The 12,007-nt window shown below is 54.0% G+C and overlaps 1 protein-coding gene across 1 annotated transcript in view; it reads right to left on the reverse strand.

Moving 5' to 3' along the window:
* The window catches only part of ATP12A (ATPase H+/K+ transporting non-gastric alpha2 subunit), a 95,749-nt gene that overhangs the window by 15,237 nt on the left and 68,505 nt on the right, over nucleotides 1–12,007 (reverse strand). The window contains exons 12-16 of the mRNA XM_064173102.1: nucleotides 8,470–8,604; nucleotides 7,148–7,340; nucleotides 5,922–6,097; nucleotides 4,321–4,457; nucleotides 2,649–2,799 (exon numbers count right to left, since the gene is read on the reverse strand). Coding sequence (XP_064029172.1) covers nucleotides 2,649–2,799; nucleotides 4,321–4,457; nucleotides 5,922–6,097; nucleotides 7,148–7,340; nucleotides 8,470–8,604 — 792 coding nt within the window. The remainder of the gene's footprint in view (nucleotides 1–2,648; nucleotides 2,800–4,320; nucleotides 4,458–5,921; nucleotides 6,098–7,147; nucleotides 7,341–8,469; nucleotides 8,605–12,007) is intronic.

Here is a 12,007-nt window from a genome sequence, read left to right on the forward strand (position 1 = left end):
GAAGGGATTCAAGTAAGAGGAGAGGCTGTGGGAACAGGTTGCCTTTATCCAGGGTTTCAGGAATTCCCAAGGGAAGGCTGCTTCCCAAAGAGTGCCCAGGAGGTGCAGCACAGCCTCACTGAAGGCACTGGGATGGAAGAGACCCCCATAAGACAGGAGGCTCTGGGAACAGCTTAAAGGAATTCTTGAGGGAAGAGTGCTTGAGCACAGGAGGTGCAGTACAGACTCACTGAAGAGACACTCAAAGCTCATCTGCCTCAACCACCCTGCAGTCAGCAGGGACATCTCCAACCAAAGCTGGCTGCTCAGTAGCAGCTTCTGGGAATTCTGGCCTGGCTTAGGAGCAGTGTGGGCAGCAGGACAAGGGAGGTTATCCTGCCCCTGTGCTCAGCACTGCTCAGGCCACCCCTGCAGTACTGTGTCTAGGTCTGGGCTCCTTCGTTGCAGAGAGCTGCTGAGGTGCTGGAAGGTGTTGAGAGAAGGGCAGCAAGGCTGGGGAGGGGCCTGGAGCACAGCCCTGTGAGGAGAGGCTGAGGGAGCTGGGGGGGTGCAGCCTGCAGCAGAGGAGGCTCAGGGCAGAGCTCATTGCTGTCTGCAGCTGCCTGCAGGGAGGCTGTAGCCAGGTGGGGTTGGGCTCTGCTGCCAGGCAGCCAGGGACAGAAGAAGGGGACACAGCCTGAAGCTGTGCCAGGGCAGGTCTAGGCTGGATGTTGTTAGGAAGTTGCTGTCAGAGAGAGTGATTGGCACTGGAATGGGCTGCCCAGGGAGGTGGTGGAGTGGCCTTGGCTGGAGGTGTTGCAGCCAAGCCTGGCTGGGGCACTTAGTGCCATGGTCTGGTTGGTTGGGCAGGGCTGGGGGCTAGGTTGGGCTGCAGGAGCTTGGAGCTCTATGCCAGCCTGCCTGATTCTGTGACTCTTAGGCAGACCCTTGGTAAGCTCCATGCCAATCAAACTTAGGAAAGCTCAACTTGGCAGCAGGAGTGCAGAGTCTGTTAGAGGAATGTGAGGAGCTTGGCTGCTGCCCAGGCAGTGTTTCTGGCAGTCTGTTAGATAATGTTGTTGTGTAGTGAAAAGAGCATAACCAGAGCTCAGAGAGCACTGGAAATTGGCTTCCACCCTCTCACCTCAGGGATGCTCTCTGTGGAAAACTACTGCCTGATGCTTGCCCTGTGGCCATGTCTGTGTGTGCTGGTTTGGGGCACACTGGAATACTTGAGTGAGAAAAATTAGATGCTAGGCTGTGAAAAGGAAACAGTGCTGCTGTCTGCTGCACTCATGGGCTTGCTGAGACATGTGAAAGCAAGAACACAAACAGAGATAAGAGGTGTTCAAGCAATGCCTGGATGGGGCACTTAGTGCCATGGCCTAGTTGATTGGATAGGGCTGGGTGATAAGTTGGAGTGGATGAGCTTGGAGGTCTCTTCCAACCTGCTTGGTGCTATGATTCTAGGACAGTGTCAGTGTGTTGGAGCCTGTGCTTTCTCCCTGGGTTGCTTCTCTGTCACTAAACCTTCTGTCTCTAACCACCCAACTCACTTTGCATGAAAGGCAAGCTCTGGGCTAAGGTAGAGGGGTGGAAAGGAGGTGGAAGGGTGGTTGGGAGCCCCTCCTGGGGACTCTGGTTTCTGGGAGGGCTGCTGTGTTGCTGCATTACCTTCAACATGTCTATAGCTCTAAATATTGTAGCTATCTGCCTGTATCTTGTGCTAAGCTGTGAGTATGAAGCTTCATTCCTCAACTCCCAGCCTGCTGAGTCTAGTCTGGGTGATTTCATAAGAGTGGAGGGGGTGGGTAACACTCAAACCATCACACCTCTCAACTTGTCTGTAGCTGTAAATGTTGTAGCTATCTGCTTGTATCTTGTGCTAAGCTGTCAATATGAAGCTTCATTCCTCAACTTCCAGCCTGCTGAGTCTACTCTGGGTGATTTCCTCTCCTTCTGTCACCTGATATTAGGGAGAAGAAATCAACACCCACCTCACTCACCCTCCTTGCAGGGAGCTGTAGAGAGCAACGAGGCCTCCCCTTAGCCTCTTCTGCTCCAGATGATGCAGAAAAGCAGAATTCAGACTCACACTACCTCAGGGCCACCTATCCAAAGTGCCTTCATCCATTATATGTGATAAAAGGGGGGTGGAGGTAGTATCTAGATGGGTGCAGTCCAAGTTTGAACAAGTCCAAGTGCCAGGTTCTGCACTTTGGCCACAACAACCCCAAGCAGCACTTGTTGAGCTTGGTGGGGAGAAGAGGAGGCTCAGGGCAGACCTTATTGCTGTCTACAACTACCTGAGGGGAGGTTGTGGCCAGCAGGAGGTTGCTCTCTTCTCTCAGGTGGCCAGCACCAGAACAAGAGGACACAGCCTCAGGCTGTGCCAGGGGAGATTTAGGCTGGAGGTGAGGAGAAAGTTCTTCCCTGAGAGAGTCATTGGCCACTGGAATGGGCTGCCCGGGGAGGTGGTGGAGTCACCATCCCTGGAGCTGTTCAAGGCAGGACTGGACGTGGCACTTGGTGCCATGGTCTGGCCTTGAGCTCTGTGCTAAAGGGTTGGACTTGATGATCTGTGAGGTCTCTTCCAGCCCTGATGATACTGTGAGACTGTGACTCCCAAACCATCAGACTGTGCACAACCTTTTGCTCCTCTTCCTCACCTGCCTCTGGCAGCCTTCAACTATGATCAGCTTTTGCTGGGGCGATGTCCGAGCGAAGACGATCTCGGAGTGGTGGCAGAGGATTTCATCCAGCTCCTGCAGGCTCATGTCCTTCAGCTCCATCCCATTCACCACTGCTGCTGTAGCTTCTCTGGAAAAGCCACGGGGAAAGCTGAGCAGATTTGCACATCAAAAGGGCTCAGAGGAAAAATAAGCTCACAGAACTGATCAGGCTTAAAGAGTGAGGGAAGCAGCTCAGCGAGTTGATTTCAGAGGCATTTGTCGTTAATCAGCAGGTGTGGAATGAAAGCCACTGCTGAAATCCAGAGTGAATTAGTTACCTAGGTACAGGGAGGGGGGGAGGGGGGATTGAAGCCTCTTTCTCAGCAGACACAGCAGCAGAAAATGCCTTTTTAAGAGGACTTTGAGTGGGAGTGTGGAGGAGGGAAGCAGCTTTGCTGTAAAGATCTTCCTCCTGTGATGTTATCAGAGAATCATGGAATTGCCAGGGCTGGAAGAGAGCTCAAGGATCATCCCAGAGAGAACCAGGCTGGAGAAGACCTTCAAGATCATCGAGCCCAACCTAGCACCTAACACCTTCTGATGAACTAACCCCTGGCACTAAGTGCCTCCTGCAGCCTTCTCTAAAACCCCTCTAGGCACAGCAACTCCACCACCTCCCTGGAGCAGGTTGACTTCCTTCTTGACCACAACCCAGCTAGCAGCTGGTACCTCCAAGGTCTGCTTACAAAGGGCCACCCTGGCAGGTTGGCACAGTGACTCTCCAGCAGCGTTTGCTAAGAGCTGGGCAGCTGCAAAGCACCAGCCTGGGGCTGGATCCTTGTCTGAGTGCCATGTTCTTCACCTGATCTCTGGCATGACAAATCTGCTCCAAGAAACAGGCTCAGTAGTGGCTTTTCTGCCAGGAAGAATGCCACAGGGGAACACTTGGTGTAGGTTTGGAGCCACCAGCTCCAGAGCTCTTTGCTTTGTTGCTCAGAGGTGTAGGAGCCATAGAATAGAATCATAGAATAGAGTCATAGAATCAAGCAGGTTGGCAGAGAGCTCCAAGCTCCTGCAGCCCAACCTAGCCCCCAGCCCTGCCCAACCAACCAGACCATGGCACTAAGTGCCCCAGCCAGGCTTGGCTGCAACACCTCCAGCCACAGCCACTCCACCACCTCCCTGGGCAGCCCATTCCAGTGCCAATCACTCTCTCTGACAGCAACTTCCTAACAACATCCAGCCTAGACCTGCCCTGGCACAGCTCCAGGCTGTGTCCCCTTCTTCTGTTGCTGGCTGCCTGGCAGCAGAGCCCAACCCCACCTGGCTACAGCCTCCCTGCAGGCAGCTGCAGGCAGCAATCAGCTCTGCCCTGAGCCTCCTCTGCTGCAGGCTGCACCCCCCCAGCTCCCTCAGCCTCTCCTCACAGGGCTCTGCTCTAGTCCAATGTGATCTGGAAAGAGCAACTCAGCAGTGAAGATGAGAGCCTGGACACACAGTTACTGAGGCAGAGCTGGCATGTTGGATAGACACAATAGCAAGGAACACATCAGGAAGGGGAAGTGCATAAAGCAGCCAGGGTGTAGAAATGAACTCCAGAAGCATTTGGAGGATGCAGGCTCTCAGCAGCTGCAGCCACAGGCATGCCCTGGGCTCTGCTGGCTCTTACCTTCTGTTGACTCTCTCCACGGGGATGTTGAGGCGCTTGGCAATGTCTTCCACAGTCTCACTGGTGGCTGAAATGATGCCCACACTCTTAGCAATGGCCTTGGCTGTGATGGGATGGTCACCAGTCACCATGATAACCTGAGGAAGGGACATGCAGTCAGCAGTGACTAACGTAGACCCAGTGGCTGGAGTGAGGTAAGATGAGGCAACGACTGCTGGAGGGCAGGAAGCAGCTTTAGACCCTGGGCTGGGGAGGCTGTGCTGTGTGAGGGTGTTGGTGGGGGTGGGCAGCCATGAGCCAGCAGTGAGCCCAGGTGACCAAGAAGGCCAACAGCATCCTGGCCTGGATCAGAAATGGTGTGGCCAGCAGGAGCAGGGAGGTGCTCATGCCCCTGTACTCAGCACTTGTGAGCCCACACCTTGAGTACTGTGTCCAGCTTTGGTCACCACAGCACAGGAGGGACACTGAGGTGCTGGAGCAGGGGCAGAGAAGGGCAACAAGGCTGGGGAGAGGTCTGGCAAACATGGCCTGTGAGGAGCAGCTGAGGGAGCTGGAGGTGTTTAGGCTGGAGAAGAGGAGGCTGAGAGGTGACCTTATTGCCCTCTATAACTACCTAAAAGGAGGTTGTGGTGAGGCTGGAGCTGGTCTCTGCTCCCAAATTAGTAAAGATGGGACAAGAGGAAATGGCCTCAAGTTGCATCAGGGCAGGTTTGGGTTGGATGTTGGGAGGAAGTTCTTTCCTGAGCTTCTGTGCTCCACGACCTCCCTGGAGGTGTTCAGTGCTTCTGTGTTCCACAAACTCCTTGGAAGTGTACAGGGATTCTGTGCCCCACAACCTCCCTGGAGGTGTTCAGTGCTTCTGTGCTCCACAACCTCCCTGGAGGTCTTCAGTGCTTCTGTGCTCCACAACCTCCTTGGAGGTCTTCAGTGCTTCTGTGCTCCACAACCTCCCTGGAGGTGTTCAGTGCTTCTGTGCTCCACAACCTCCTTGGAGGTCTTCAGTGCTTCTGTGCTCCACAACCTCCCTGGAGGTCTTCAGTGCTTCTGTGCTCCACGACCTCCCTGGAGGTGTTCAGTGCTTCTGTGCCCCACAACCTCCCTGGAGGTGTTCAGTGCTTCTGTGCTCCACAACCTCCCTGAGCAACCTGTGCCAGTGTCTCCTCACCCTCACTCTCAACAATTTCTTCCTCATCTCCAATCTTAATCTCCCCTCCTGAAGCTTCAATCCATTGTCTCTTATCCTATCCCATTACCATCTGTACATTACCATGAGTGGCTCAGCAGAACACTGTAAATTCCCTGCCTTGCCACCTCCCACTAGAACAGGTTGCTCAAGCGCTCATCCAACCTGGCTTTGAACACTTCCAGGGAGGTGGTGGAGCAGAGAAGCACAGAATGGGATCAAAGATCCCATTCTGTGCTTCTCTGCTCCACCACCTCCCTGGAGGCGTTCAGTGCTTCTCTGCTCCACAGCCTCCCTGGGCAACCCTCACTCCTGGGGCAACCCTCACTCCCTCTTCAAGCTCCAGTGCATTCCCTCTTGCCCTATCACATTATCATCTGTACTTGAGGGTCCCAGCAGAGCACTCCAAACTCCCTACCTTGATCCCAGCGCTGCGGCATTTGGAGACAGCATCCGGCACTGTGGAGCGAGGTGGATCGATCATGGACAAGAGCCCAACAAAGCACAGGTTGGAGGTTGGGAAGTTCATGGAATCTGTGTCAAATGAGTAGGTGTCTGGAAACTTGTCTTCAGGCAGGTACAGATGGCAGAAGCCTGCAAAGAAATCCAGGTTGGTATGATGGAATAGTGGGAGAAAGGAGAGCTTAGAATCATTGAATCGTCAAGGAAACCAGCAACAGAGCAAGGGGACACAGAATCAAGTTGGGCCAGGGCAGGTTGAGGCTGGGTGTTAGGAGGAAGTTGTTGGCAGAGAGAGTGATTGGCACTGGAATGGGCTGCCCAGGGAGGTGGTGGAGTGGCTGTGCCTGGAGGTGTTGCAGCCAAGCCTGGCTGGGGCGCTTAGTGCCATGGTCTGGTTGGTTGGGCAGGGCTGGGGGCTAGGTTGGGCTGGAGGAGCTTGGAGCTCTCTTCCAACCTGCTTGATTCTATGGTTCTAAGGCTGGAAGGGACCTTGAGGATCATCCAGTTCTAACACCCCTGCCCCTGGCTAGACACTTCACACTAGATCAGGTTGTCCAGAGCCACATCCAGCCTGGACACCTCCAGGGGTGAGGCTTCTACCACCTCCCTGGGCAACCTGTTCCAGGCTCTCACCACCCTTATGGTGAAGAACTTCTTCCTAACATCCAGTCTGAATCTCCCCACTTCTAGTTTTGGTCCATTCCCTCCAGTCCTATCACTCCCTGACAGCCTATAAAGTCCCTCCCCAGCTTGCTTGTAGATACTGGAAGGCCACATTAAGGTCTTCTCAGAGCCTTCTCCCCTCCAGACTGAACAGCCCCAACCCTCTCAGCCTGCCTTGCTTTGCCTTTGTCCATTGGCCTCCTCCAGTGCATTTAACCATGAGCCTTTCAAGGAGGATCTGTTTAGCCTCACATCAGAGCTCATCTGAGGTCAGTGTCTGATGTGGCAGTGCCAGCAGGGAAGAGTGTTTGCCTCTGTGGGTTACTTGGGGTTTCTCTTTGGCTGCTCAATGTGGCAGGTCAGCACCAGCACAGAGCAGTAAGGGCTTAGGAAGCTCTATGGGCTCATTTTTTCCCCCTCTCTACTGCAAGCTGATGAGGTCCAGAGCCTGGACTGTGCCAAACTGAACATCTCCATTTTACCCCACAGCTCTCTGATCGTGTCTCTGGTTGGACTCACCCAGCACTCGCTCTCCCATGCCCCCCAGCTCCATGTATGCTGTTTGGAAGGCCTCTGCCTTTTCACTGTCCAGTGGCTCCTCCTTGCCGTTGATCATGATGGTGCTGCACCTCTCCAGGATCCTCTCTGGGGCTCCTTTCATCACCAGCAGGAAGCGTTTGTCGTCAGGGTCCTCGGTCTCGTGGATGGAGAGCTGAGTGCCACAAACAGGAGATGGTTTGCAAGGATCAGAGAATCACAGAATCAACCAGGTTGGAAGAGACCTCCAAGATCATCCAGCTCAACCTAGCACCCAGCCCTAGCCAGTCAACTAAACCTTGGCACTAAGTGCCTCATCCAGTCTCTTCTTGAAGACCCCCAGGGACGGTGCCTCCACCACCTCCCTGGGCAGCCCATGCCAATGCCAATCACTCTCTCTGGGAAGAACTTCTTCCTAATATCCAGCCTAGACTTCCCCTGGCACAACTTGAGACTGTGTCCCCTTGTTCTATTGCTGGTTGCCTGGGAGAAGAGACCAACCCCACCTGGCTACGATGTCCCTTCTAGTTGTAGACAGCAATGAGGTCACCTCTGAGCCTCCTCTTCTCCAGGCTAAACAACCCCAGCTCCCTCAGCCTCTCCTCAGAGGGTTTGTGTTCCAGGCCTTTCACCAGCTTTGTTGCAGCTTGGCAGAGAGCTCCAAGCTCCTGCTGCCCAACCTAGCCCCCAGCCCTGCCCAACCAACCAGACCATGGCACTAAGTGCCCCAGCCAGGCTTGGCTGCAACACCTCCAGCCACGGCCACTCCACCACCTCCCTGGGCAGCCCATTCCAGTGCCAATCACTCTCTCTGACAGGAACTTCCTCCTCACATCCAGCCTAGACCTGCCCTGGCACAACCTGAGGCTGTGTCCCCTTCTTCTGTTGCTGCTTGCCTGGCAGCAGAGCCCGACCCCACCTGGCTACAGCCTCCCTGCAGGCAGCTGCAGGCAGCAATGAGCTCTGCCCTCAGCCTCCTCTTCTCCAGGCCCATATTTGAGCCTTTCCTCATCAGACAGAAGTTCCAGTCCCATCACTGGGCTCTCTCTAGTCTATTCCTGTCCCTCTTGAACCGAGGACACAATATGCTACTTGTGGTCTCACCAGGGCAAAGCAGATGGAGAGGAGAACCTCCCTTGACCTGCTGGCCACACTCAACGCACCCCAGGGTACCACTGGCACTCTTGGCCACAAAGGCACATTGGTGGATACCATTGGCACTCTTGGCCACACAGGCACTCTCTGCCCCATGGAGAACTTATCCACCAGGATTCCAAGGCATAACTGCCAGAAATGAAACACACCTGGAATTTGTTGGTAGAGTTGAAAGGGATTTCAGCCACCTTTTTGTTCCGTGCTCTGATGCTCATAACATCCCCCAGAAGGACTTCAGAGAATTTCAGCAGAGCTGTTTCAGAGGCATCACCTACCACAACCCTCTGCAAGAGGAAACAGTTCATGGCACACAACCTTCTGCACTGCCATCAGGAGAGTCTGCATGATTCCAGAGTCACAGAGTCACAGAATCATAGAGACATAGAATCACAGAGTCAAAGAATCATGGAGTCATAGAATCACAGAGTCACAGTCACAAATTATAGAGCCATAGAGTCACAGAGTCTCAGAGTCACAGAATCAAAGAATCATGGAGTCATAGATCATAGAATCATAGAATGGGCTGGAAGGGACCTCCAAAGCTCAATCAGTCATAGAATCATAGAATCAGGCAGGTTGGCAGAGAGCTCCAAGCTCCTGCAGCCCAACCTAGCCCCCAGCCCTGCCCAACCAACCAGACCATGGCACTAAGTGCCCCAGCCAGGCTTGGCTGCAACACCTCCAGCCACAGCCACTCCACCACCTCCCTGGGCAGCCCATTCCAGTGCCAATCACTCTCTCTGACAGCAACTTCCTAACAACATCCAGCCTAGATCTGCCCTGGCACAGCTTGAGGCTGTGTCCCCTTCTTCTGGCCCTGGCTGCCTGGCAGCAGAGCCCAACCCCACCTGGCTACAGCCTCCCTGCAGGCAGCTGCAGGCAGCAATCAGCTCTGCCCTGAGCCTCCTCTGCTGCAGGCTGCACCCCCCCAGCTCCCTCAGCCTCTCCTCACAGGGCTGTGCTCCAGGCCCCTCCCCAGCCTTGCTGCCCTTCTCTCAACACCTTCCAGCACCTCAGCATCTGTCTGGAATTGAGAGAATTGAACTGATTACAACGAAAGTCTGGGGCATCTGTTTCACTCTTGCTGCTAGAACACAGCTGGAGCAAGGAGGTGCACTTGGCTCAGCACAGCCTTTGTGATCACTTCCAGGTTTCTCTGGTGGCTTTGTACTGCAGCTCCTGGGTAGCAGCAGGCAGATGCTGCTCACCCAGCTGATGTGCAGACACAAACGGCGTGGAGAGGGCATCGGTGCAGTGGAGTGGGAGGCAGGGATTCGTTTGCATAGCCTAGGCACCAGAATTTACTGCCTTCAGCAATGTAAAGACGTTAATTAAGGCACATTGATCTTCATTAAGGCCTGTTTACCTTAATTAAGGTGTGTTTACCTGCGCTGTTTTACTGTATTGGCAGTGTAGCAACCACTTGTGCAGAAGCTCTTGTTGCTTGGATTGCCTTTCCCTGCATGGGGACAGCTGCTGTCGGCTGTGTGGGGTTTCTAACCCTGTCTGTGTGGGGCTTTAACCCTCTCAGTGTGGGGCTTTTAACCCTGTCTGCATGGGGCTTTAACCCTGTCTGTGTGGGGCTATAACCATCTCAGTGTGGGGCTTTTAACCCTCTCTGTGTGGGGCTTTAACCCTCTCAGTGTGGGGCTTTAACCCTGTCTGCATGGGGCTTTAACCTTATCAGTGTGGGGCTATAACCTTCTCAGTGTTGGGCTTTTAACCCTGTCTGTGTGGGGCTTTAACCCTCTCAGTGTGGGGCTTTTAACCCTCTCAGTGTGGGGCTTTTAACCCTATCTGTGTGGGGCTTTAACCCTATCAGTGTGGGGCTTTTAACCCTATCTGTGTGGGGCTTTAACCCTCTCAGTGTGGGGCTTTAACCCTGTCTGTGTGGGGCTTCTAACCCTATCCATGTGGGGCTTTTAACCCTATCCTTTTGGGGCATTAACCTTAAGAAGAGCCTGGCTGAGGCACTTAGTGCCATGGTCTGGTTGACTGGTTAGGGCTGGGGGATAGGTTGGACTGGATGAGCTTGGAGGTCTCTTCCAGCCTGGTTGATTCTGTGATTCTATGATTATCCTTGTGGGGATCTAACCCTGTCCATGTGGGGCTTTTAACCCTGTCTGTGTGGGGCTTCTAACCCTATCCATGTGGGGCTTTTAACCCTATCCTTGTGGGGCATTAACCTTATCCTTGTGGGGAATTAACCCTGTCCATTGGGGGCTTTTAACCCTATCTGTATGGGGTTATTAACCCTATCTGTGTGAGGCTTTTAACTCTGTATGAGGTTTTTTTCACCTGTCTTGAAGGTTGGAAGGGAAATCAGAGATCATCTCCTCCCACCCCCCTCTCCCCTGCACAGGGACACCTCTCAACCAGACTGGGCTGCTCAAGATCATTGCATGTCTATAAAAGAAGAGCAGCTATCTAAGATCAGAGAACCTTGAAATGTATTACACACATAAGCTTCATTAACAGGTTTTAGCAGTCTTGCTAAAGCAACTGAGAGTGAAGAGAAGGGACAAGGATGTGGATTAATAATTATCAAGGTCTCATCCAACCTTGCCTTGAACACCTCCAGAGAAGAGGCAGCCACAGCCTCCCTGAGCAGCCTGTTCCAGACTCTCCCCACCCTTCTGACTGAAGAACTTCTCCCTCAGCTCCAACCTAACCCTGCTCTGCCTCAGCTTCAAACCCTTCCCCCTTGTCCTGTCTCTAGACACTATGTCACAGTGTCACAGTATCATCAGGGTTGGAAGAGACCTCACAGATCATCAAGTCCAACCCTTTAGCACAGAGCTCAAGGCCAGACCATGGCACCAAGTGCCACGTCCAGTCCTGCCTTGAACAGCTCCAGGGACGGCGACTCCACCACCTCCCCGGGCAGCCCATTCCAGTGCCCAATGACTCTCTCAGGGAAGAACTTTCTCCTCACCTCCAGCCTAAATCTCCCCTGGCACAGCCTGAGGCTGTGTCCTCTTGTTCTGGTGCTGGCCACCTGAGAGAAGAGAGCAACCTCCTCCTGGCCACAACCTCCCCTCAGGTAGTTGCAGACAGCAATGAGGTCTGCCCTGAGCCTCCTCTTCTCCAGGCTAACCAATCCCAGCTCCCTCAGCCTCTCCTCGTAGGGCTGTGCTCAAGGCCTCTCCCCAGCCTCGTTGCCCTTCTCTGGACACGCTCAAGCACCTCAATGTCCCTCCTAAACTGGGGGGCCCAGAACTGAACACAGCACTCAAGGTGTGGTCTAACCAGTGCAGAGTACAGGGGCAGAATGACCTCCCTGCTCCTGCTGGCCACACCATTCCTGATGCAGGCCAGGATGCCACTGGCTCTCTTGGCCACCTGGGCACACTGCTGGCTCATGTTCAGGTGGGTATCAATCAGCACCCCCAGATCCCTCTCTGTCTGGCTGCTCTCAGCCACTCTGACCCCAGCCTGTATCTCTGCATGGGGTTGTTGTGGCCAAAGTGCAGCACCCTGCACTTGGAGCTATTGAAGCCATCCCCTTGGACTCTGCCCATCTGTCCAGGCAATCAAGGTCCCACTGCAGAGCCCTTCTGCCCTCCAACCCAGCCACATCTGCCCCCAGTCAAGTCCCTCTGCAGCCTTCCTGTAATACTACAAAGAGTAACTTGGAATATTGGTGTGGTAAACCAGAGGAGATTACAAAAGTCAACCAGAAGAACT

The sequence above is a fragment of the Pogoniulus pusillus genome, chromosome 38 (assembly GCF_015220805.1).
Source record: "Pogoniulus pusillus isolate bPogPus1 chromosome 38, bPogPus1.pri, whole genome shotgun sequence".
NCBI classification, from domain to species: domain Eukaryota; kingdom Metazoa; phylum Chordata; class Aves; order Piciformes; family Lybiidae; genus Pogoniulus; species Pogoniulus pusillus.